Source organism: Stegodyphus dumicola, chromosome 4 (genome assembly GCF_044657685.1).
Source record: "Stegodyphus dumicola isolate Sdum_Otavi_A_Nest chromosome 4, ASM4465768v1".
Taxonomy (NCBI): domain Eukaryota; kingdom Metazoa; phylum Arthropoda; class Arachnida; order Araneae; family Eresidae; genus Stegodyphus; species Stegodyphus dumicola.
Window position 1 is genome coordinate 18,898,243 of NC_140771.1, and position 26,919 is coordinate 18,925,161.

At 33.1% G+C, this 26,919-nt stretch overlaps 1 protein-coding gene across 6 annotated transcripts in view; it reads right to left on the minus strand.

The window, feature by feature from the left end:
- The window catches only part of mmy (UDP-N-acetylglucosamine pyrophosphorylase mmy), a 198,882-nt gene that overhangs the window by 23,750 nt on the left and 148,213 nt on the right, over positions 1–26,919 (minus strand). For all 6 annotated transcript variants that reach the window (XM_035354679.2, XM_035354682.2, XM_035354681.2 and 3 more), the window contains exons 4-6: positions 12,089–12,264; positions 5,126–5,298; positions 1,401–1,594 (exon numbers count right to left, since the gene is read on the minus strand). In XM_035354679.2, coding sequence (XP_035210570.2) covers positions 1,401–1,594; positions 5,126–5,298; positions 12,089–12,264 — 543 coding nt within the window. The remainder of the gene's footprint in view (positions 1–1,400; positions 1,595–5,125; positions 5,299–12,088; positions 12,265–26,919) is intronic.

The following is a 26,919-nucleotide window of genomic DNA, read 5'->3' on the forward strand; positions in this document are numbered from 1 at the left end:
TTCAGTACATTGAAAAATTAAAATCATCTCTGAAAGCCACTCCATAGAATATCAATGATGCGCTTTCATGGATACTTGATGACAAGATTCAAGATTTATTAAAAACCATTATCGAAATAATTGGAAAAATACATAATGCTAACTCTGCAGTAGACAAATTAAAAGCCGGTCGCCAGGCAGCACAGAACATTATTACCTTTGCTGAAAACAACTATTCAAGTAAAGAAATACACCACTATTATAACGAAATTGACGTAAACAACTGCAGATCAGTGGGAAAGGCAGTGCAGTTCTGCCATAACTTTCGTCTCTCCTACTTTTGCATCTAACTTTTAAGATAATCTTACTTCACAAAAGCTTTGAATGCATGAATTTAATGTCATTTTGCTTTTTCTTGTCCCAGGGTGTGGTGTAAAATTTTTTACACCTTTAAATCTACCCATTACCATGAAAAGCCTTACGTATCGATTGATCTACAGTATAAAGACTCTTTTGAAGTCAAGGGCTGCTTGTGAACGTTGAATGACAAGAGTGTAGCCTCATGTTATCGGGATGGAATGCAATTCCAATATAATTAATGCGCTCTGGAAGCTACTGAAATGTGGATTCAATGAAACTGTCCTGTTGGTGACAGCATACAGTCAAACTGATTTCTTGGCTCATTAGTAGGAGCTCGGAAACAAGACCACACACAAGTTTGATCCCTGACAGAGTTTGGATGAAAAGCGCTACCACGTACATTATACTCACCTGTCTTGTGCCTTCAGTCTTTCGCTTGTTTTACTCTCCTCAAAATTTCTATTGTGGTATAACATTCAATTCGGATGAGGCCATAAGTCAACAGCTTGTTCAGTTTCTTGCCAATACAGCTAGGCTTTTTTTTTTTTTTTTTTTTTTGTGAATGAGGAATTATGAAGCTCATTAAAAGAAAGTAAAAATTATCAAACAGATCGGAAAATAAACTGTTCACTGACCATTGTAAGTAAAGGACCTTTGAAGAGCATAGAAAAAAATGTGTCATGACTTTTCAGATAAAATATACATATGACAAAAACATATGCAAGTATAATAGGCTCGATTCCAAGATAATAATAAACACAAGGTACTAAGAAATTGCTTCATTTCATAATATTTAGTACTGAAAATTGACTGGGCACTCAGCATAAGCAAAAATATCACAATGTAAATACTATATGATTAAGTAGGCCATTGAAAGTAAGAGATGACTGTTAAAAACTTTCCTTCAGATTGCCTAAAATATTAAATTTCTAACAAGATTACACTTTATTTATTTGTATAATCTTATTTAATGTAAATATATAATAGGTATATAGATAAAAGACTTAAAATATAGAGGGTATGAAAATTTCCCATCTTAATATAAAGAAAAGAGAATCTACCTGCCAATCTGGCGAAGAAAGTCAACTGTGAAAAAGTGATTGCAGATATTGCCAGCATTGAAGGTGAGTCGCCCATCGGGGTTCCTTTTCTGAGCAGTTTCCAAAGATATTTCGCTATATTCAACCACTTGGAACTTGCCCCCTACTCGGCAAACAACACCAACTGCTTCTGTAGGTACAACCTTCTCCACCACCTGTAGGATAAGGTTAATCAGATTTATGACTTATAACTTTTATTATTAAATTTATTTGAACAAAAAAAATATGCAGCATTAATAGATTAGGAACAGGCAGGGGCGTAGCTAGAGGGGGGCAAGGGGGGCATCTGTCCCCGGGCGCAGAATCCAAGGGGCGCCAAACAGATGTTACCACAATTTAGAATTAAATGTTTTCCATCCTTGGCAAGCAGTACGGGGTGCGAAATCTTCAGTTGTCCCTGGGCGCTGAAAACCCTAGCTACGACTCTGGGAACAGGATAGTAACATCAAGATAAAAAACTATTTATTCCTAAAACATAAAACTGATTCAAATTTAAAAATAATATTTATATTCAGTTATTTGAAAATGCAGCACTAGACAGATAAATAATACTGCTCATATATCTGCAGCTGTTGAAGACTAAAAATACAAAGGGCAGTAATGTTTGAGTCAGGGAATAAAGATTTTAAAAAAAAAAGTGTAATTTACAAGGCTAAAAAAAGAAAAACTGGATGCCATTATGAAGTTAGGTAGCTCTAGCTACAATCATTCATTGCCAAAAAAGCAATCTTTATTGTGTATTGCTGCTTTTGTTTCATACTGCAAGCAATTTCTGTTTTGTACTGCTAAGATTACATTTTGCTGGATGCAGGGTGCTTGTTCAGGCAGAAATTTAAGCAGACAAAATAATTTTGATGTCATTTGGAATGGGTCCTTGACTGCTTAAAGAAACAATGACGAATTTATTAGATCCTTAGCCTTATTTCAATTGAAAGCCTTATTTTAATTCTGATCTCTTTATGAATAACAAAACCTGACATCATTGGGAGGTTGGTTGGTTTATTTTATTGGCACAAAACATTAAAGATTATGATGCGCCAAGCAAATGGTGAATAAATTTCAAATGCACAAAAACTGAGATACATCATTGAATGGGCCTTATAAATCTGCCTGAAGAGAAAACATTTGAGGGCATGCTCCTTGAATTTGAATCTGACAAATGTGTTTAGCATAGACAAAATAGAAGAGGTTATGCTCTTACAGCACAATCTCTATTGATGCACCTTCAGTTAAAAAATACCCTTTTCAGAAAATGGAGAAAAATCTTCCAAAACCTAATTGATCGCTTCAATTTAATTCCTCACAGGTGTTAAGTTCCACATTCAAGATGCCCATATAACTTATTAGACACTTGATGAAGCACATTAGTTTTTATTTTCACTCCGAAAAGTAAAGATTACAATGGTTTTTTTCAATGATATGACACCAGATATGTTTTCATTAAATTAAAACACTTTTTTTGGCTGATTTTGTTGTTTATTTTCTTGTCCATTTCTCGCACATATCTTTAAATTGTGTTGCACTTTTCATTCTGCAGCATATTCTTTATCTGCTTTTGTAAATTTATTTTTATATTGTGCTGTATATTGAATTAGGGCACAAAGTTCACACTAATTTCTCTGGCCCCTTGATTTTGTTTAACATTATATTTCAAATCCCAAGTTTCAGCCATCCCTTATGGTTATCAGAAATCCATGTAAAGTAGTTCAAGCAAAAGAAGCATAACTACATCACAAGCATAAACAATACTTGTGGCCAAAGCTGATTGCTGATTGAAAAACAAACCTAAACACCTTGAATGAACAAACCTGCCCATTCAAGAACAAACCTCAGAGCTTCATTTCTAAGATTAGAAGTGCCGGAGCCCTATGGAAGACCATCAGCAAAGAGGAAGAGTAAATAAATAAATTAACCTTTCGATGATGGGATGGCCATTATAGTGGCCAAAGAGTCCTCTCTTTGAAAAGACGGGGTTGTCCACTTTAGTGGCCATGTCTTTTTTCCCCCATTTTCCAGGCTGAAAAGTGGGGTGAAATGTCAAATTTGACATCCCTGGGGTTTTAACCACTTATCTCTTTCAAAGGTCTTCCTTTTGCGACATAGATGCACCCCTCTGAGAATCCATTAAACTACACACGAGAATCTTTGTTGCAAATAGATTTCTTAAAGGGGGGAAAGCATTCGGTTCAAGATTCCCTGTCCTTTGGTAGCTTTTACTGCTACCAAATCCCCGGCCTCAAAAGGTTAAATAATTAAACTCATTAATAATTTTAAAATTAAATAATTATTATCAAATTAATTAATAAATATTTAATTAATGTTTATAAATTGTTATGTAATCAATAATTATTAAATATTTAATGATCATTTAATTGATAATTATTAGATAATTATTATTTATTGAAATAATTAAAGATTGAAGCAATTAAACAATTAAAAATAAATAAAATGTGAAGAGATAAATTGAAATTTAATAAGCAATTTTTAATATAATTTTTTTGTTGAAATAAAATTTTCGAGATAAAATTTCTACTGAAGTTGCTATTCAATTACATAAAAGAAGTGACACAGCCTTCTTATTCAGGTCTCTGGTGTGTTCCGGCTATATTTTTGATTTATTATAAAAACTAAGAAGCACTGGCCCAATTTAAGCTCTGATCGTAAGGGGGGGGAAGTTCTTTTATCATCACAAAAATTAAATATACTTAAAGTATAGCTGATGAAAAATTCCAGGGCGCAACAGAATGAGGGTATTAGTGGGTGGAAACAAAAAAGGAGGGAAACCTTGGTGAGAGAGAACGTTCTTTTTGATCACGGCTCTCTGCCGATATAATTATAGCCATCAAGCAGATGTGTGGCAGGGGTAAATTGAGTCCTGAATCTGACTCCTAAGGATGAATGTAAAGTTCCTGGTTACGCTTCCATTAGTGGATACTGTGGAAAGACGATGTATAGAATGTGCTTGAGCAGTTTATCTCAGTATTTCACTCTCCTTGCACTCGCTGTCACTTGACGCACATTTAAGAACACAAAATTTCCATCCTGCGAGGATAACCAATTGTAAGCATAGATACACTAGATACGATGGCATGGCGAGAAATTTACGCATTCCTAAACAAACTCCCCCAAATTTATTGCCCTTCTTAAAGGGAAAGGTTTCCGCATGTGAGTGAGGGGACTTTAATTGAACGTCTCATGTTCTCACGAGTTCGTATTTCTAGGGAAATTATCATTATTGTTAAACTAAAACGTTAGGAATTCTAATTTTTTCCCCTTTAAATTGTGGTTCAGTTTTATAAAAAGAAGTACCGGAGCTCATCTTATTTAGGGCTCCGCTGCACTCCAGTTAAAATTGTAATTTATCTCAAAAATTGAGAAGTACCGGAGTAGAGCTCCGGTGGGCTCCGGCGCAATTTAAGCACTGACAAACCTGCCCATTCAAGAAAACCACTGCAAACTGAAAGTGCATATTGATAAAGCTTTTGGATGTGAAATATGTTGTCAATTTTAAATTTTTAAGGAAGAAATATATGTTTAAGAATTCATTCCACAAAAAGGCATTTTATTGTATTGCAGAAATGGAATAGCAAAAGAAATACAAGGTCAAAGGATTTTTTTAACTGTAATCATTTTTCTATAATTTCAGAGAAATATAAAAATTGCAAAATGTGCACTAGAAAACTTACCTTGGCAGCACAGTTTGCGTCCTTGCTAATGCAATAGCCAATAAAAACTGGATCTGCCATTTTGACCAGAATATTGTCTACACAGTACACATGGACGTATTGGATTCCTCTTTTTGTCATGTCATCCAAAACGCCACGCTCGCGTAATGCACGGAAAAGGCCACCGTTGCCATCTGTCAGAAATAAGTAAAATGCAAAATTAGTTAAACGGAAAAATCTATTATGAAAAAATGCATTTCATTTTCTAATACAGTCAAAAGTCGTTAATTCGGACACCCATATTCCGGACCTCAAAGCTACAAACTTTCTGCGCTTGCATAGCGTTGACTTTTACGGCTGCGAATATGCGTGTGCGCATGCGCATAATGCGTTTACATGTATAACGGAGGTTTAATGTATAACGGACGGTATAAGCTTGTAGCCTTGGCTACTAATGTTTAAAATTAATTTATGACTAGGGACAGCATGAATTATAAACAAATAGCTAAGTTATTGCATTTTATTTTCCAGCTATCGAAATGCGATGCTACGAGCAACGTTTTGAAACCAAAACCTAGCAATCATGAATCAGAACTAGAACTAGTTGCCATTCAGCATAAAGAAATTTAAATATAAATATGAACTACTTATTTCCATTCAGCATAAAAGAAATATAAATATGAATATTAACAAAATATTAAATTTTATAAAATAATTAAACACATGAACAAATATATGAAATAAAAAATTATTTCTCATGCAATAACTGGGCCACTACACTACTCCCCCACCAGTAACTAAGTTACGTTACGAAGATGGAGAAATAGGTAGTAACTAGTATTGCAGTGTTAACCACTATCAAAATAATTTAGTCAGTCCTTGAATCTAACAGGTAAACGTATAGTTCTGCCTGTGCGAGAATGTTTTTGATTCACATCCGAATTTGAGTCCGGTCTCTGCAAATTAGTGTAGTCAGGTTGTATCAAATGAGAATTTTCCTCAGCTAAAATATATGCTGGTTTCAAGCGATCCAGGGATACATTAATATGTTTTCCTTTTATGCTAATAGTAAAATATTTGTCCTTGCGATCAATAACAGGAAATGGTCCTTCATAAGGAGGTTCCAGAGTTTTTTTACCCGATCTATTTGCTGAAACACATGAGAACAAGTTTTTAAGTCTTTATGTACAAATATCTGTTCAGATGAATTTTTACGAATTAGTCTCGGTCCAACAACTTCATCTGTTTCTGGAGTTTATTAGCAAAAGTCTCCGATGCTGTCTGGATACTTGGTTCGCTGAAAAACTCTCCAGGAAGTCTGAAACTCTGGCCATAAACTACTTGCGCAATAGAATGATTGGTATCTTCTTGAATAGCAGTACGCAAACCCAAAAGTACTGTTGGTAACGTGTCCGTCCAAGATATGTTGTTGTGGGCTTTTAATGCTGTTTTTAATGTTCGATGAAGGCACTCAACTTTGCCATTACACGAGGGGTGGTAGGCCGTAGTGTGTTGTAAATTGATGTCACAGATTTTGGACAAAGCTCGTAATGTATCACTTTTAAATTGGGATCCACGATCACTAATGAGTTTACTTGGCATTCTGAAACGCGCAATCCAGTTGCTATAAAAGGCTCTTGCGACGTTCTCAGCGGAAATATTTTCTAAAGGAATTGCTTCCATCCAATTCGAAAATCTATCTATGCAAGTAAGACAAATATTCCCTTTAGGTGGTGGAAGTGGTCCTATGAGATCGATATGGATGACAGAAAATCTTCCTGGTGGTACTTCAAACTCACCTAATTTTGTTTTGGTATGCCGACTGATTTTAGCTTTTTGGCAAGGAATGCAAGTTCTTGTCCACAACTGTACATCTTTTTTTATGTTAGGCCAAATGAATTTTGATGTCATTAATTTCATAGTCGATTTTATTCCTGGATGTGATAAATCATGAATTCGTTGAAAGATGTGTTTTCTGAAAGCCTGAGGAATATACGGCCGAATATGTTTAGTTGATGTATCACACCACAAATATTTCCCTGAAGGTAGAGAACAATGCTTGAAATTCAAGGAAGTAGTGGTTTGCAAACTCTTCAGTTCTTCATCTTGAGTTTGTTCATCAGCTATTTTATCATAATCTATCAATGAAATTTCATTAATTCTAGATAATGTATCTGCCACAATATTATTCTCACCTTTTACATATTTGATATCAGTCGAAAACTGGGAGATGTATTGAAGTTGGCAAGCCTGTCTAGGTGCTGCTTTGTCAAGTTTTTGACGAAAGGCGAATATTAAGGGCTTGTGATCTGTATAAATTGTAAATACTCTTCCTTCTAGATAATGCTTAGAGTGTAACTGAAAGATATATGCTTAATAGTTGTCTATCATAGGTGCTATATTTTTGCTGAGTATCACTTAATTTTTTAGAAAAAAATGCCATTGGCTTCCACGAGGAGTTTTCATATTGTTGCAACACTGAGCCAATCGCCGTATCTGAAGCATCTGTAAATAACGCCAGAGGTAGTTCAGAATTGGGAAAAGACAACAGTGCCGTGTTCACCAGGTCATTCTTGCACGTTTCAAACTGTTTTTCAGTTTCTTCAGTCCATTCGATTTTACGTTTAACCCTCTTTTTAGCTCCCTTGAGATACGCATGTAACAATGCTTGATTCTTCGCTGCATCCTTTATATAACGACGATAAAAGTTAAGTATTCCAAGAAAAGTTCCAAGCTCATGAATTGTTTCTGGTCGTTTGTAGTTAGTAATAGCTTGAACTCTTTCTGGCAAAGGACGGGAACCCTTAGGTGTAATTAGGTAGCCTAGAAACTCGATTTGGGGAACAGCAAATACAGATTTTGAAACATTAATTCTTAACCCAAATGTATGTAATCTTTCGAAAACTAATTTAAGGTGATTTTCGTGTTCTTCATGGGTACTGGATGCAATGAGTATATCATCTAAATAGGGAAAAACGAATTCTAATCCTCTAAAGACTTCATGAATAAATCTTTGGAACGTTGCAGGAGCATTTTTTAAACCGAAACTCATTACATTAAATTCGTATAAACCGAAAGGAGTGATGATAGCCGTTTTACATTTGTCTTCTTCTGCAATAGGAATTTGAAAATAAGCTTTGAATAAATCAATTTTAGAAAAAATATTTGTACCTCTTAAAATATGATGAAAATCTTCAATGCGAGGAATTGGGTATCGATCAGGTATCGTCTGCGCATTCAATCGTCGGTAATCTCCGCAAGGACAATATGAACCATCCTTTTTCGTAACAAGGTGCAAGGGGCTTGACCACTGGGAGTTTGATGGACGAATTATTCCACTGTCAAGCATAAATTTAAATTCCTCTTTAGCTATAGCTAAGCGTTTTGGATCGAGCTGTCGTGCCTTTGAATAAACGGGTTGACCATCAGTCGTAATAAAATGTGTAACACCATGTTTAATTTGTGTAGGAAAAAGGATAGGTTTAGAAATTTCGGGATATTTCGACAGTAAATCGAAAATTTTTATGGATTTATTTAATGCGGTTACTGAGTAATCACTGGAAATAGCAGAGACATCACACTGAACACAAAGCTGTGTTACGCCATCAATAAATTTTTTCTTACTTATATCGATAAGCAATTTATATTGTGAAGAAAGTCAGCTCCTAAAATACCTTTTGTGACATCAGCAATTATGAATGGAAACTGAAAATCACGACGTAATCCCAAATCAAGAGTTAGCATTTTTATGCCATAAGTGGAAATATCTGTACCATTAGCTGCATACAGTTTGTATTCAGTTTTACATTTATTCTGTGAAGTAGCAGGAATTATGCTTACGTCAGCTCCACTATCAATAAGAAAGTGCAAATTTGATCTTCGGTCACGAACAAATAAACGAAATTTGCGACAATCCTTCATATTTTCTGCAGCAGCATTTGCTGCTGAACCTACTGCAGATTCAAGTTTTCCTGGTTTTTGGAATCATTTTTTACCCAAGCACACGGATGCTGGCATTTCTCTGGAATACATTTTACTCCAAATCGAAAGTGATAGAAACAAAATTTGCCAGTAGGGTCATATCATTTACGAGATCGGCTTCGAGATCGTGAACGTGAATTACGTAAATCCGAGTCCCTGCGTCTTGAGCGAATGGTTATTTGATCAATTTTTTGTTCAAGAAAGGTAATTCTTTGCAACAAATCATTTGCGGGAACGGAATGAGCATTAGCACTAAATACTTCTGGTTTCCGATTCATATCACTAATTTTGTCTGCCAGACGCTAACTTGGTTACATCTTCACACTAACTAATAATATATTTTTTATTGAGTCAGGTAGCTTCTCCAGCCATAAAGTTTTGATCAGATTTTCAGACATCTGTAGTAGCAACTGATCTCAACTTCTGCAAAAGTTGGCTTGGTTTCATGTCTCCAAGTTCGATACCAGTAATCAAACGTTTAATTCGTACATTTTCACTTTCTTTGAATAAATGTAATAACCTAATTTTAGCATCCGAATATTTTGTGGCACTATCGTTCGTTACAATGTCTCAAATATTTTCGACGAACTTAGGTTCAAGCTGTGAAACTAAACAGTTAAATTTCGTTTCTTCTGAAACGATATTACTAATTTTGAACTGAGCTTCAACTTGAAAAAACCATATTTCCGGTTTATCAGTCCGAAAAGGAGGTATTTTTACACTCACCTTATGAAGCTCCTGTGACTGCATGGTATCTTTCATAGCAGTTTCAGAAGAGTCATTTGTTGACATTTCGAAAATTAATCAGGGTCACCACGATGTAGCCTTGGCTACTAATGTTTAAAATTAATTTATGACTAGGAACAGCATGAATTATAAACAAACAGCTATTTTATTTTCCAGCTATTGAAATGCGACGCTACGAGCAACGTTTTGAAACCAAAACCTAGCAATCATGAATCAGAACTAGAACTAGTTGCCATTCAGCATAAAGAAATTTAAATATAAATAGAACTACTTATTTCCATTCAGCATAAAAGAAATATAAATATGAATATTAACAAAATATTAAAGTTAATTTTATAAAATAATTAAACACATGAACAAATGTATGAAATAAAAAATAATTATTTCTCATGCAATAACTGGGCCACTACAAGCTAAGCTAAAATTATCCAATTCAGGCGTTGTTCCTTAATCTTCGAATTGGATCCGGCTTATTATTTTTTGCAAACTGTTGGAGCAATTTTATAAAAGTAAGCTTGAACTTTCGATTATTTCAAATAGAATTTATGATATATATTTACTAATATGTAAAGGATCTACAAAGCGAAAGTATGTTTCGAAGTCCATTAAACAAAAAGTGGAATTGCTGTAAAAAATGGATAAAGGCATAATCCTTTGTTTATCTAACCATTCTGAAATCTGTTCATCAATTTCAAGCTGCTCTGCGGCAGGTGGGGGGAAAACGCCGCGGCGCGCAATGAATTGGAAGTTGATCTGTCAGCACTATCCTTATCTTCAGGGCAGATGTTTTTATTTTATTTGGCTTATAATTCCTTACTAAATGTAGTACTTCATCTTGATGTACTCCGTCTTTGATAAGATTTAAATTAAATTCCTCGTCATTATACTTCGCTTCTGATAGTGAAGAAAGTGACACAGAGGTTATTGAAAACGAAAAAATTTCGAATGACAAATTAGTCGGTATTCTCGACACAGTAATTATAGGACTTCAACAGCAGAACTTTGTAACTGAACAAAAAATTATGTCTGTTTATAGAATTAAAGAGAAAGTATTATCACATAAAATGAAGCAACTTAAACAACTTGCACTGAAAGAAATATTTAATAAAGTAAACAAATAAATATTAAGCTTTTTTTTTTTTTTTGTAAATTTTGATACCCTTTAGATCATAATTGTTCTTTATTTCATAAATTACAGTTTCATATTTTTTATTTTATAATTTCGGCATGCCATCTTACCAGATTTAAACTGATGATCTATAATCCGGAAAAATTGATAATCCGGAATCGCCGAAGTCCCGACGAGTCCGGATTAACGACTTTTGACTGTAGTTAACAAACTAAGTGAAATGTTTAGCTGTATATCTTCTGCACAATATAACAGTTATCAGAAAAACAACATCTCAAAATAAAATGTAAGCCATTTACGATAAAAATTAAATTTTTCTCTACATCTAATATTTTCTGCCCCTTGACTTGCCAGAAGAAAATAAATTAAAAAAATTTAAATTTTGAATGTAGATGTATCTAAAACAACAACCTATTTAACATTGCAAAAATCCAGTTTTGGAAATTTGAATTTAAAAGAACTTTGAATTTTTTGGCTACTAATTCAAACTGCTGAAAGTATTCAGAACATCAGTATATGTATTTTGTCTGGGCATTAAGGAGACAGATAGCTGCTGTATTAATTAAGCACATACTACCTTGGCAATTTCAAATTATATTTAGGTTGTTAATTCATCTATTAAGGAAAAGTACACAAATCATTTATAGATTCAATAAATTAATTAACCACAGGTGAATAGTAATTGTATGACAATAGATTTGAATATTAGTATGAAAAATTCTGTAAATAGCTTGATAACATCTTAAACCAAGCAATATTTAAGTTCTTGTGGACTTAAAAAAAAAAGTTTTGTTTTAACAATATTTCAGCATTTATTCAATTTCAGATGAAGATAGAGAAGCTATCATAGAGAACACTGCTTACTCATGTTACTGATTTTGTCTAATCTCTTAAAAAGCCTAATCTTTTAAAAAGATAAACTACAAGCAACCAAAATAAATTATTCTATCTATACACAAGTAGGAAACACAGTAAGAATGCATGGGAGCAACAGATGTTTGATAAGTTTTCACAGTTTACCTAGATAATACTTTTAAAAACTTAAGTTTTGAAGAGAAAAATACCTGTTAAAAGTTCTCTGGTTACCACATTTTAAAAAGAAATTTGAATGAAAAAAAGGGGCTTACCAGGGGCTTTTGCCATCTTCCAAGGCGTTTCGAGGATTATTTTGCCATCCAGGGTAAGACAAGGCAACATATACTGTTCGAAAACTTTCAGATTCTCTTTTTTTAAACCAAAGTAATTGTGATTGGCAAAAAATTCTAGAGTTGGCTCCATAGTATGTTCACTTGTCATAATATACCTGAAATTAAAGAAACACTAAGGAAATTGTAAAATCAATTTAATTTTTTCATTCCAGCACCTGATAACTATGACTAATCAAAAATTTGAACTTTTCCTTTATCTGCATGCAATATCATAAAATCGTAAGAATAAATAATAATATGATATACTAATTAATAATAAAACAATGAGAATTATTTTATGTACAAATATTTTCAATTTTTTAAATATTCTTATACAGTACAAAGTCCGTAATCCGGACGTCCATTATCCGGAATGATCTATAATCCGGACCTCAAAGAGATAAACACGCATGCGCGTTTAATGCGCGCGTCCGCTACGCATGAGCGTAAATCCAGTAAAGCGTTCACCCATGCGCGCTTCCGATAGTGAAGAAAGTGACAAAGAGGTTAAAAACGAAAACGAAAAAATGTTGGTCGACAAGTTAGTCGGTATTCTCGACATAGCAATTACAGGACTTGAACAGTGGAACTTTGTAACTGAACAATAAATTATGTCTGTTTATAGAATTAAAGAAAAAGTATTAGCACAAAAAAGGAAGCAACTTAAACAACTTACATTGAAAGAAATGTTTAATAAAGTAAACAAATATTAAGCTTTTTTTTTTGTAAATTTTGATACCCTTTAGATCATAATTTCTCTTTATTTCATAAATTACGGTTTCATATTTTTAATTGTATAATTTCTGCATGCCATCTTACCAGATTTAAATTGATGATCTATAATCTGGAAAATCCCTTATCCGGAATCGCCAAAGACCCGACGAGTCCGGATTACGGACTTTGTACTGTATGAAATAATAAGATTATATTATTCTTATATAAAATATTTATATATTACATAACAGGGCATAATTTATAAAAGTAGAAGTGCCGGAGCCCTATGGAAGATCATCAGGAAAGAGGAACAAGAGTAAATAAATAAAATGACGATTAAAATCCTTAATGATTTAAAAGTTAAATAATTAATGAGTATCAAATTAATAATTATTTCACTGATATTCAAAATTAAGATTTATGCATTATTAATTTATAATTATTATTTAATTAATGTATAATCAATTTATTATTTATTAAAATAATTAAAGATTAAAAATAATTAAATAATTAAAATTAAGTAAAATGTAAAGAGATAAACTAAAATTTAATAAGCGATTTTTTATACAATTTTATTGCTAAAAATAAAATTTTCTAAATCAAATTTCTATTGAAATTATTATTCAGTTACATAAAAAGAGTGCCGAAGCCTCTTTATTTAGGGTTCCAGTGCGCTCTGGATAGAATTAGAAATATGTCCTAAAAACTATGAAGTATCGGCGTAATTGAAGCTCTGGTACATAATTATATTCTAGATGCAACAGGCAAACAGTTTCCACCTGAAATAAACATTAATTTACATGAGCAACTCTCCTATCCTTTTTCTAATTTTTCTCATTATCTTACTACTAATTATAATGTGTTATACATCATATTATCTGCTCTTACTATATTGAGAACAGATAAAGGAAAAGCATCCAAAAATTTATTAATATATATAGAATTATCATAAAACAATGCCGTTATTAAACAAAAAGTGCTAAATTGTCACAAAAGATAACTAACATATCAAAATTCCTAAATTATCATACCGTCTTTTTCTGAAAATAAGACATCCTCCGAAAATAAGCCCTATCGTGATTTTTGGAACTTTTTGTAGAATAAGACATCCCTCGAAAATAAACCCTAGTTAAAATAATGTGACAAAAAGAATTCGTTGAAAAATGCTGTTGATTTATTAAGTAATAATATGTTTAGCTTTCTTAATACTCGTATTTCAGAGAAATGTCTGAAACAAAATATTCCGAGAAATTAATTGTTTACCTCTACAATTCGTTTCAAATTAATTCTTGGAATTTATCTTAACCAGTTCAACGTTTGCCCCGAGAGAGATACGTTCACAGGAAAGGCATCGTCATCCGTTAGCGTCGGCAGACTCTCGTCGGGGTGAAATTTGGGCTGAACCGTAACTCTCGAGACACATACGACGCAGCGACCTTTTTCCAGTCCCCACAGAATGAGTCGAAAATCAAAAGGGGTGATTGATGGGTTACTTTTCTCAGCGTTGTCGCATTAGGATCACAGCAGGACTGTTTCAGGCATGGAGGTAGGAAAGGGAGGAGGGGCCATTCCGCGCTAGAAGTGAAGCACTGCTTTGAAGCTTGGGTCACCAGACGGGGTGTTCTTTGTTTACATTCAGAAGCTCGCTTGACAAGATTCTGATAGTATTTCGACACACGACAGTTCCATAGAAATCGAAAAAGGGACACTCTCGCATGAAAGAAACATTCATAGTGTGATGGATAATAGCAATTTGTCTAGTTTACTGACATTTACGCAAAAATCACATCTTGGTTATTTTTCGATAACTAACAACAGCGATTTTGATTATGAATTTGTTTTATAAAATTCTAAGCTGTTGCACTACAAAAATATAGATTTTAAGAAAATTGCTAAAAGAGATCTGCCAAAATTTATTTTCTAGAAGATTTGAAAAGTTTGAAACTTGATGGCTAAATGTAAATATAAAATTATGTATGTTAAAATATTTGTAATTAGGCACATTAGTCAGATTAAGTTTTTATTAAATAGAGTAATGCATAAAAGGGCTATCTGCATAAAGAGAGAGATGCCGTCGTGGAGGAATTTTGAAGAAAAACTGACCTTTGAGTGGGTATTAAAAATAATACTTATAATTTTCATTCAAATTATATTCATATATATTTTTTATGTAAAACTTTCGAGTGTACGCTAAATTAGTGTAAATTACTTTAGTACTACTAAATTACTTTACACGAAATTAAATTACTTTACACGAAAAATTACTTTACACGAAAATTTACTTTACACGTGTAAATTACTTTACATGAAAAATATAGTGAATGCACAGAAATTAAAGATTTGCACATGCCAGAAATGATAAATAGGAAATATGTATGGGTATTTATGCATGTGCTTGCAAAAAGCATGTATCTGCCTTTGACAAAATACTTAAATATTCATTAAATTATTTATAAATGTATTTGAAATGAAGAATTTATTCACTTATAAACAACTGGGAAAGTACTGTGAAGAAATCTAATGATTAAATGTATCTAATTTATAAGGATTATAAATGTTATCTAAATATATAATAACTTTAATATTGAATTGTAAACATAAATTGAAATCCTGTTGACAAATACGTTATAAAACTATTTAAGCAAGAATTGTTCGTATTGGAAAGCAATCTGTTAAAAGGTATTGTAAAGCAAATGCTATGAGATGCGCACTTAAGAACGTAATAAAGAGTTTTGGAATATGTATTGTTGAAACGAAGGGTAAAAAAAAAAAAAAAATCTAAGTAAAATTAAAAGAATTATTCCCTTTACATTTTATAATAACTCAGTTACAAGTTTTAAATAATACTTAAAAAAAAAAAAAACTTATTTTATTCCCTTTCAGAAATGTTCAGAGAAAGTCAAATACTATTTAATACCTATTTAATTATTAGGAATTAGTGAAATACTTATTTAAAGTATTTCGCTAATTCCTAATAATTCTCTAATTTAAAATGAACTATATAGAGCATTAATTATAAATTGACTTACATTTTTCGATTTAAAAGAAGCCAAAAAATCATGTCATATTTAAGAAAGTATTTTCGGAAGAAGCTCTATAAATAGAAAAGAAATAATGCATAATTTTAATATTAATAATACAATAAACTTTTATCTTAATTTTTGTACCTTAACCGAATAAAATTGAATTACCTTAATTTTTTTTTCTAATGTAATTAACGCAAACTTGTGAAAATACTTCATTCAAATTAAACCATTCTGAGAAAACTGTCCTGTGAAAAGTATAGCATTTAATTCCGTTCAGAATGAAATGTTGTTTAAAAATATGTTGTTTTCACATACTTAGGACTCTGAAGTGTTGTAGAAAAAGAAAATATATACATTTATATGTATATTTGCAACGTAATTACAAAATATTTACACCCGAACGTGTCAAATCCCATAGAACTCAATGGTAAATGACCCATCCAATGTTTTGGTCACCACGTAGGGATCGCCGGTGCTTCAGAGCAGGGTACGGAGAAACTTGTTTAGGGCGACTCCATCTTACTTCCTACCTCCATGGTTTCGGCATGGAGGTAGGAAAGGGAGGAGGGGCCATTCCGCGCTAGAAGTGAAGCACTGCTTTGAAGCTTGGGTCACCAGACGGGGTGTTTTTTGTTTACATTCAGAAGCTCACTTGACAAAATTCTGATAGTATTTCGACACACGACAGTTCCATAGAAATCGAAAAAGGGACAATCTTGCATGAAAGAAACATTCATAGTGTGATGGATAATAGCAATTTGTATAGTTTACTGACATTTACGCAAAAATCACATCTTGGTTATTTTTCGATAACTAACAACAGCGATTTTGATTATGAATTTGTTTTATAAAATTCTAAGCTGTTGCACTACAAAAATATAGATTTTAATAAAATTGCTAAAAGAGATCTGCCAAAATTTATTTTCTAGAAGATTTGAAAAGTTTGAAACTTGATGGCTAAATGTAAACATAAAATTATGTATGTTAAAATATTTGTAATTAGGCACATAGGTCAGATTAAGTTTTTATTAAATAGAGTAACGCATGCAAGGGCTATCTGCCTAAAGAGAGAGATGCCATCGTGCGGGAATTTTGAAGAAAAACTGACCTTTGAGTGGATATTAAAAATAATACTTATAATTTTCATTCAAATTATATTCATATATATTTTTTATGTAAAACTTTCGGGTGTATGCTAAATTAGTGTAAATTACTTTACACGAAAAATATAGTGAATGCACAGAAATTAAAGATTTGCACATGCCGGAAATGATAAATAGGAAATATGTATGGGTATTTATGCATGTGCTTGCAAAAAGGATGTATCTGCCTTTGACAAAATACTTAAATATTCATTAAATTATTTATAAATGTATTTGAAATGAAGAATTTATTCACTTATAAACAACTGTGAAAGTACTGTGAAGAAATCTAATGATTAAATGTATCTAATTTATAACGATTATAAATGTTATCTAAATATATAATAACTTTAATATTGAATTGTAAACATAAATTGAAATCCTGTTGACAAATACGTTATAAAACTATTTAAGCAAGAATTGTTCGTATTGGAAAGCAATCTGTTAAAAGGTATTGTAAAGCAAATGCTATGAGATGCGCAGTTAAGAACGTAATAAAGAGTTTTGGAATATGTATTGTTGAAATAAAGAGTAAAAAAAAAAAATCTGATAAGTATAATTAAAACAATTATTCCCCTTACATTTTATAATAACTCAGTTACAAGTTTTAAATAATACTTAAAAAAAAAAAAAAAAAAACTTATTTTATTCCCTTTCAGAAATGTTCAGAGAAAGTCAAGTATTTCGCTTATTCCTAATAATTCTCTAATTTAAAATGAACCGAATAGAGCATTAATTATAAATTGACTTAGATTTTTCGATTTAAAAGAAGCCAAAAAATCTTGTCATATTTAAGAAAGTATTTTAGGAAGAAGCTCTATAAATAGAAAAGAAATAATGCATAATTTTAATATTAATAATACAATAAACTTTTATCTTAATTTTTGTACATTAACCGAATAAAATCGAATTAACTTAATTTTTTTTTCTAATGTAATTAACGAAAACTTGTGAAAATATTTCATTCAAATTAAACCATTCTGAGAAAACTGTCCTGTGAAAAGTACAGCATTTAATTCCGTTCAGAATGAAATGTTGTTTAAAAATATGTTGTTTTCACATACTTAGGACTCTGAAGTGTTGTAGAAAAAGAAAATATATACATTTATATGTATATTTGCGACGTAATTACAAAATATTTACACCCGAACGCGTCAAATCCCATAGAACTCAATGGTAAATGACCCAATGTTTTGGTCACCACGTAGGGATCGCCGGTGCTTCAGAGCAGGGTACGGAGAAACTTGTTTAGGGCGACTCCTTCTTACTTCCTACCTCCATGGGTTTCGGGAAAGTAAAGGATGGGGACACTTTCTTTGAACAGCTACCCCCCTCAACGTATGTTATGAGGTGCACAACAGCTTTCTCCCTTTCTATTAACGAACAAAGGGATTTGAGTGCTATCTTTTCAATTCTTAACGATTCAATTCTTCTCTTTTGTTACAAGCCATCAAGAAAATAACAAAACAAAATTCAAGGACATTTCAAATAATAGCTAATGCCCTTATTTTTACTTTATATAAAGCTTTTTCTTGACAATTATAAATTACATTTACATTGTAATAGATTGCCATAGATTTGGGGTTGGGTGCAGGAAGTGGAAGTGGAAGTGGGGTTGGGTGCAAAGGGAAAAATATCTGCTTTAAGGATTACACCAGTCTTTGCGTTTTATATTGGCCCTTAGAGGGTCGTTATTCACCATCCTTCAGTGTGACAGGTACGCTGTTCAATCTGATTTGAACAGAATTTCTAAATAGGCTTTCACAGGTGGTGAAAGGGAAAAAGAAATACTCTGAGCCCAGTTTTAGACACAAAAAGTTTACCTTTGGATGCGAAAAAGGGCACGAAATGTTTGCGATTTTCCTAACGGCGAACTGGTTAAAAATACAACATAAGGCAGCAGTCTACATTGAGCGACAGTGCAGGTATACAACGTTCATTCATTTCAGTATTGTAAGTCTGATTATTTCCTCATATGTAATTTTATTTTAAAATAAAGTGAATAATTTTTAACCCCAGTTAAAATGAGTACAAAACGAAAGAGCTATTCCGTCGAGTACAAAAAAAGGAATCGTGGAACACTCCAGGGGTGTAAATCTTGTAGCATTCTGTAAAGAGAAGATGCTGGATTCGTAAATGGCGTGCAGACTACGATTACCTGTGTCAACTGGTGGACCAAGGAAATAAGAAAAAACGCAGAGTTGGATCAGGTCGGCAGCTGTTATTTTCCGAGTTGGAAGATTGCATCTGGGAATGGATTGCAGGCAGGAGAGCAATGGCTTTGGTTGTGCGCAGGGCTGATATTAAAAAATTTGCTCTTGAAACAGCAATTGAATTTGATATATCCACAGAAAAACTTAAAGCATCGTCACACTGGTTGGACAACTTCCTTAAACGATATGAACTGTCTCTAAGGAGATCAACAACATTGCTTAAGCTGGAAGACAATGAAGTTGTTAAGCGTGCACTTGCGTTTAAGCTTTTTGTTGATGGCATCGATTTTTCGAAATACCAACTGTCCAACATGATTGCTATGGATGAGACCGCGGTATTCCTAGGCCAAGGAGCTCACACGACAGTTCACCACAAGGCTACTTCGTCAATTTACGTTCCTTCTACCGGTTACGATAGTGCACGTGTTACCTGTATTTTGGCGATTCGTCTACATGGCAAGAAAGTATCGCCATTTTTAATCACTAAAGGTAAAACCAGATTCAACGTGTTTCAGGAATTTATGTCATTGAAAGTGAAAAAGCCTGGTGCACCCAAGTAGTTATAAGAAAGTGGGTTGATTTTATGCTGTCACCACTATTGAGGGGTCATAATAGAGGTTTACTAGTTTGGGATTCAGCCAGTACTCATCGCGTTAAAGACATGAAAACTTTCTTCCTGAGAGGAAGATTGATCAAATAATGATTCCGGCAGGAAAGACTGGTTACCTCCAGACACTTGGCATTGCAATAAACAAGCCATTCAAGGATCATTTGCAGATGGAAATCAATGAATATATTGAAAACAGAATGGTGAGAAATCATCGAGGTAATTTTGTAAAACCAGACTTACAAGAAGTTGTGAATTGGGTAAAAAATTCACAAAATAACTGATAGTGATGTTTCCAATGCACTATGAACAGGCTACTTAGACAAGAAATATTCATTTAACGATAGCTATATCGCAAGACATGAGAGATTCGGACGAATGATTCAACAGGAAATGAATTTGGAAGAAAATCAGAATTTTATTTATGACGATGTTCCAGAAGAAGATGACATGACTGTAATTGAATAAATTTAAATTTCTGTATTCTGTGTAAAATAAATATTAAATAAAATATATAAATATACTTTTATTTTTCCCTCCCCCGAAAATAAGCCCTAGCGCGTATTTTGGACCAAAAAAGAAAGTAAGACAGTGTCTTATTTTCGGAAAAAGACGGTACTTTAGAAAAAATTACCGATAACATTTTCAAGTACTAGTTTATATTTTTAATAAAATTTTATTAAATATAAATTATATACCGCAAATTTTGGCTTTAAAAGGACTACATAAGATAGAAGTAGAGGAATATTTGAATATTTGATAACAAACAGAAATTTAGAAGTCTGTACATTAACTACATCGACGCAGGAATATGAAATATGCGCAGTGCTCTACCCGTGATCAGGGAGACTATTCTAACCAAGAGTCCGAACCAAAGCTGTATATATAATATATAATGCTTTTGAAATTGTACATATCATACTCTTGATACAGCTTTGGTCCGGACCACCCGATTACGCATCAGAAGTGCTAAAGCACGCGGATAGGAGTTAGAAAATACCTTATAAGTGATATCTTGAATTAATGAGAGAACTGCCCTAAATGGACTGTAATCAGGCTCGAAGTAGCAGAAAATTAAGAATTCGAAGAATACAGAAGAAACATTTACAGAATGCAGTTAAATAAAGAACTCCATAAAGACAAAATTTTATTAATTTCATGTTTTTAAATCCAAATTCTTTTGAACAGAAAGATACGTATAATGTTAATAGCTGGATCTTTGTTATAGTCACCTCGTCGAAATTTACAGAACCATCTGCTGCCACTTACGAATATTCGAAACATCTTTACCATAAATTCAAACCACCTTTACCATACACTTCCTTTGACCTGTTTACAATATTTGCTGCACTACTAACTTTTTAAAAACTCATAAAGCATGGCATGTCTCAGACAATCTTCTGCAACTGCAATTTCCATAAGGGGCTATTAAAGCAACGTGCACCTGCAGGCTTACAAATCATAATTTATCACCATAATTAAGCTGTTTTTGCCCAGTGGTATTCAAACATGCATGAAAAATCACTTGTTTAAGCACGTTAGAACATATTTTAACCGCTTCCCTTACAAATGTTTTTGAAAAAAATTGCAAAAAATCATCACATTTTATTTTATTATTAAATACAGCAAAACGAAACAAATCAAAATATGTAGGTTTTTAAGTTGAATTTTTAATTTTTTGAAGGTGTAAAAGCATTTATTTTTAATATTAGTTTACTATCCCGACTTATCTCGGGCAAAAGAAAAAAAGTTAAATATTAATCTTTGTATGATAGCTTTTGAAACAAGAGACAACACAGAGTGATACCTGACATTCTACACTGGTATCTGGTCTCTTTTTCTTACTGGCTTACCGCTGAAATCTTTTTCACGGGAGCACAGAGTACACTGTCTCGTTGGATTTGATTTTTTTGTTTTTTGATTTTTTTCCCCCACCTTTTCATGATCACTATCTGAAAAATCATCGCTTTCGCTATCTTCCGTCATCGCCATTATTTTATTTTTTTCCAACGCATGCATCCTTCTTTATACATTACTAATCCACAAGCCAACGTATACTATACAATTGGGAAACACGCGACCAGTCTCTCCAAAAGAACCGTGCAACCAACAAAATTTGGCAAAACTGTCAATCAAAGCTGAATATTTCCTTTCATTTCCTCCAGACCGAGTAAAACCGTGATAAAAGAAATCGTACTAGCAAATTCTGCTCCGCCCGAGTTTTCTCGGGATAATAATTAACTGCAATATATACGAACCCGAGATAACTCGGGATAATCAGGCAAGCGGTTAACAAGTTCTATCTGAAAAATGTTATTAATTATGAGACAACCTGACAACCAACACGCTAGATCTGTGACGGTATCAAGAAGGCATACAGAACGGTATGACTATTACTATGAAGAAAATTCTAATGAAAATCCCAAATAATATTTTACACTGAGGATGAGTTAATGGGGTCAGTTTACCAGAATTCTTTGTTATGACGAACGAGGTCATTGAATCAGATACATAATTTTCTTGTGCTAAAACTTTACAAGAAATGCTCAATTATTCTTAGTTGAGGTTTAGCACAGTTTCTTCAACTACAAGAATGTCTCGAGTTCAAAGCGTCAACAATTTACATTCCGAAATATAGAAATGCTTTACGTTGTTTGATATACGTATGTGAAAGACATGTTTCATTTCTAAAAATGGTCATTTGTGTTATTTATTAAAACGTAATTTTTGCTCATTCAAGAATGAATAAAGAATCATGTTAATATAATTCTTTTAGGACTGAATAAAGTCATTTTGCCTTTGTTTTGCATTCATTGTCAGAGCCTTTCCTTTCCGACAATAACTTTGCTTGTCAAAATCAGTATTTCTTAGTAAAGCATAGAATACCTATTCTTGGATTAGCAGTTTTTGAAATGAAACCACTAACATGGTTTCAGATGAAGGCTGCATTGACACAACGTTAAGTCAGTTACTGAAGGTAAGCAAATTCCTGACAAACTGCCAATCCAGTTAAAAAATACAAACAAAAAAAATCTGAAGTTTTCAGATTTTACATTACATCCGAAAGGGTTTTTTTTTAACGGCCTGTGGGTTACCTTTAGGAGATATAATTTTCTTCGCACTTCAACCATAAAATTCAATTCAACGGCAATGTCGGAAAATAATTTTTATACGAGCATATCTTTAGATTTCCCGATACACAATCTCGCGCGCTGGAGATTTTTTTTTTTTTTTTTTTTTTTTTTTTTTTTTTACGTAGAGTTTTGCCATCGCTCGTTTTGAAATTGCTGAGTTTATTAATCAAAAATTCTTCAAAGTTTTACAAAATATAAAATAAATAATAAAAAAATTCCAAATTCGGGCTTTCGGATGGCCATATTTGGTGGAGGATTACGTTATTCAAAATTGGATGGCTCTAGGTACAGTTGTTTTATCACAATGCGAGAAATATTCATACATCTATGCAGATGCTTCATTAATTAATTTCTTTAAATATAACACAATGTGATAATATTTGGCGGCAACAATTTGGAAAGTGAACCAACATTTAAAGTTTTCAACGCAAAATGCCAAAACGAAATTTACCCTTCTGGGCTAAGAAAAACAAAAAACCACTCTAAGCATGCCTGTTATAAAGACTATATTTCAATTACCCTTGCAAGTTTTTATACTCATTCGCCATCAATTGTAATTCATTCTTAAACTTATCTGTAATGATATGGACAAAATACCATGCCTTTTACTGAAATCTGGAAGAAAAGATTTAGAAAATTAATTATGAATGTTAGGGAATAAAACAGGAAACCTTTGACGATGAGTAGAATTTTAAGCATTTTGAAAGCAATTAATTTAGAAAGTTAGCATAGCAGTGGGTTACTGAAAGATGACATGGAATCGTCTTTCAAGGAATAAAACACATTGGGGTAAATGCATCAAAAGAAGTTCAGCTGTTTTCCGCTCATGCACAATGTAAAAAGGTAGGAATGATATGACTTTTTTTTTCCGCTCCAGCATAATGGAAGGGAAAGTAAAATTGGTTGCCACATATTAAGAAGTTTGCCAAATGAATTATTTTTGGTGAAAACTGAAATAATTGTAATAAGATAAATTTTTGAATTTCTCCGTAAATTTCATACCAAATTTTACATAATTTAATTAACTAGACAAAGTTTGAGTCGTAGAATCGAAATATGAAAAAAAAATTGGTATGTTATTTCAGAAAAAGTCCGATTTTGTGTCAAAATACCTACATTAGAACAGTGCTATATATAAATCTAATATATATCCTAAGTCGCGCTTTCGAGACATGAAAAACGCAATTTGAATTTTTTCAATCAGCCCAGTAGAACGGGAGAACAGTCCTTTTTTTTGGGTAGTGTACGTGTCGGCTAAGTGTTACGGACCTAAACCGCATAAACTTCAGCAAGTTATGCAAATGATTAAAATTCTTGGATAAAAAAGACAACTCCGTACGTGTTGTGAGCTGATAAACCCGACTGTCACGGCTGTGAGTTGCGAGCTTTTGCTATTGCTGTGTAGAGAGAAAGAATACGGTACATTAATGCTCTTAAGGCATTGTCGAAAGCAATTTCTTTAAATGATTGTGTTCACAAGAGTTTTCATTTTAGGTTCTTAAACTGACGGTTGTTAATTGCGTCATATTGCTATAGAAAAGAAATGCGAAGCTGTCATTGGTCGCATTTGGAGACAACGATCTTGGGAAAGAAATGCCCAACATCGTAATGAGACGGAACATCAAAGCACGCAGATCGTCCCATTAGATATAATATAACAGTACATCCAGTTCACGAATGCCAGTATTGTGAGCCATTATAAGGGGAGTTTTGGATATTCTATACCAACATGGACAATACCGTACTAATTGGTTGCAGGGTTTGTTTTACAGACATTCTGTTTTCAAAAACGTGCCAGTATTGCTTAGCTTAGTATCGCGTCAGAGTTGCGTGGGGTGTAGAAAAGAACAGGCGATAAATCCATTTTCAGTCTCACCAATGATAATCACTATGCGAGAGTGTGGAAGTGATATAGCCATCTGTCGGATGCTTTTGCCATTTTAGAGCGTGTCATGGCTCGTTAGCGTGAGGTTGCTGTTTATGGTGCCGTCAGCGATAGCAGCTGCTTACCTTTAGTATGCATTACGTAACACAACCATGTTAATGAGGTGTTGTGTGGTTGATGGCGCTTTTCAAGATGTGCGGATATTTTCTTGGCCAGCCCGATATGACGCCATCAGGTCAATTCCCTCCCACCCCCACAAACTGAAGATGAACTATAAACTAGGCTTAACAGAATTTGGTCTACGATATCCCAGGACATTTATTCGGATGTTCAATGAAATAATACTACATTAATTCGATAACGTATTTCCCAAAGTGAAGACCGCGCTACTTATTGATCACTTCATATTTTTGGCCACTGGAACCTTATCTGTACATGAAAATTAAATTATTTATTCTGGACCTATTCGGCCACCTATTAGCACGATTTATACCTTTCTGAGCATTTCTTCTTGTGCCATTTAGTCTTTCACGCTGTATTCGGAGAAAAGACGCACTTTCCGGAAAGAATAACTTTTACGGATATAACAATGGATTTTGAGACTGCGATTTAAAAAGAGATACAATCAGTACATTATGAATTACATCAAATATTATGAGTCAATAGTTTTAAAAAAATTTCGACGTTTGAAGATCAAATTATTAAGCGAAAGTTCTACAAAAGAAAAAAATCACTATGTCAAAAACTGAAGCTTTTAATTTGGATTAAGTTACTCGCATAATTTATACTACACAAATTTCCCTCGCTTTAAGAAAGCAGCAGCAAAACCTTGCGCAAGTAGAAAAGTTCTACAGCGATAAGGCTTTTCGACTTAACCAATATAGCATTAGTTTAAATAAGGAACCAGTTTCCAGAATTTCGAAGCCTACCGCCCCCTTCCCCCCAAAAAATGATTTAGTCGTAACAACTAACAAACACAAATTAAAAACCTAAAGGTAAGGATGATATGACACATACATATATATGATATCGAAAAATAACATTAACAGAATGATGCTTCACCTTTCAAAACTGGTACCACAATGAACAAATACTAGAATGCTTGAAAAAGTGGTGGCAGTGGAAATAATGCGTTACGATAAATGATAAGAAATTCGGTAACAAGGATGCAGATGAATGTGAGCGTAAAAAGAACTGTCCTCCGTATCCATCAGGGCATAATGATTAAGCCTTTCTCCGACTTCTTTCTCTCGAAATCGATAATCGAAATTTATCGTTTTATGAGTCTGATATAAAAGAGTTTAAATGCGACAACTCTTGACAACATACGACTAGCACATTCTTCGACCATCCAACTCTTCATACGCATTTTAAAATATTCTTAAAACTACTCTTAAACGTACAAACTCTTTCAACATTAAAGTCAAACATTTCTCCAATCGTTACATAAAGCAAAGGAAAACTCAGCACTTTTCCTCTTTCGGTATTTGTCGATAAAAGCGCTAAATCCTTTTCTTAATGCCTTTCGGTTAGGAAAAAACTTACCCCTATAAATCTTTCACAAAAGGGACTTAGGACGAAGAGAATTTTTGTAAAGATAAGAATAATTATTTTATAATTTTTTATATGCTATCTAAGTTTTATAAAAGAATATGAGCATATGAATAATGTTTTCAAATCATTGGAAATATACAGATTAGGATACAAATCAAAATGCTTTAATTCAAAAAATATAGTTCAAGACATTTTAGGCAGAAAATAATTCACTGCACACCAAATTAAAACGACTGCATTTCAGTTATTCAGTAACCTATGCTTCAGTATTGTTGAGCACCTGTGATTCGCCTCTTTAAAACCCAAATCACACGCTCGAACTCTGCAATGCTATATATTACAAAAAGTGGCAGCAACCGAATTCAGTTCCGTTGTAATTGAGAAGGACGACGACACTGCAGGCGAAAAGGAAGTACCTTTTGGCTCTTCGCGCTACACACGACTAAAATTATTTTATTCTTACACTTTTTTTGCTGAAGAGAAGAAAATAAACTGA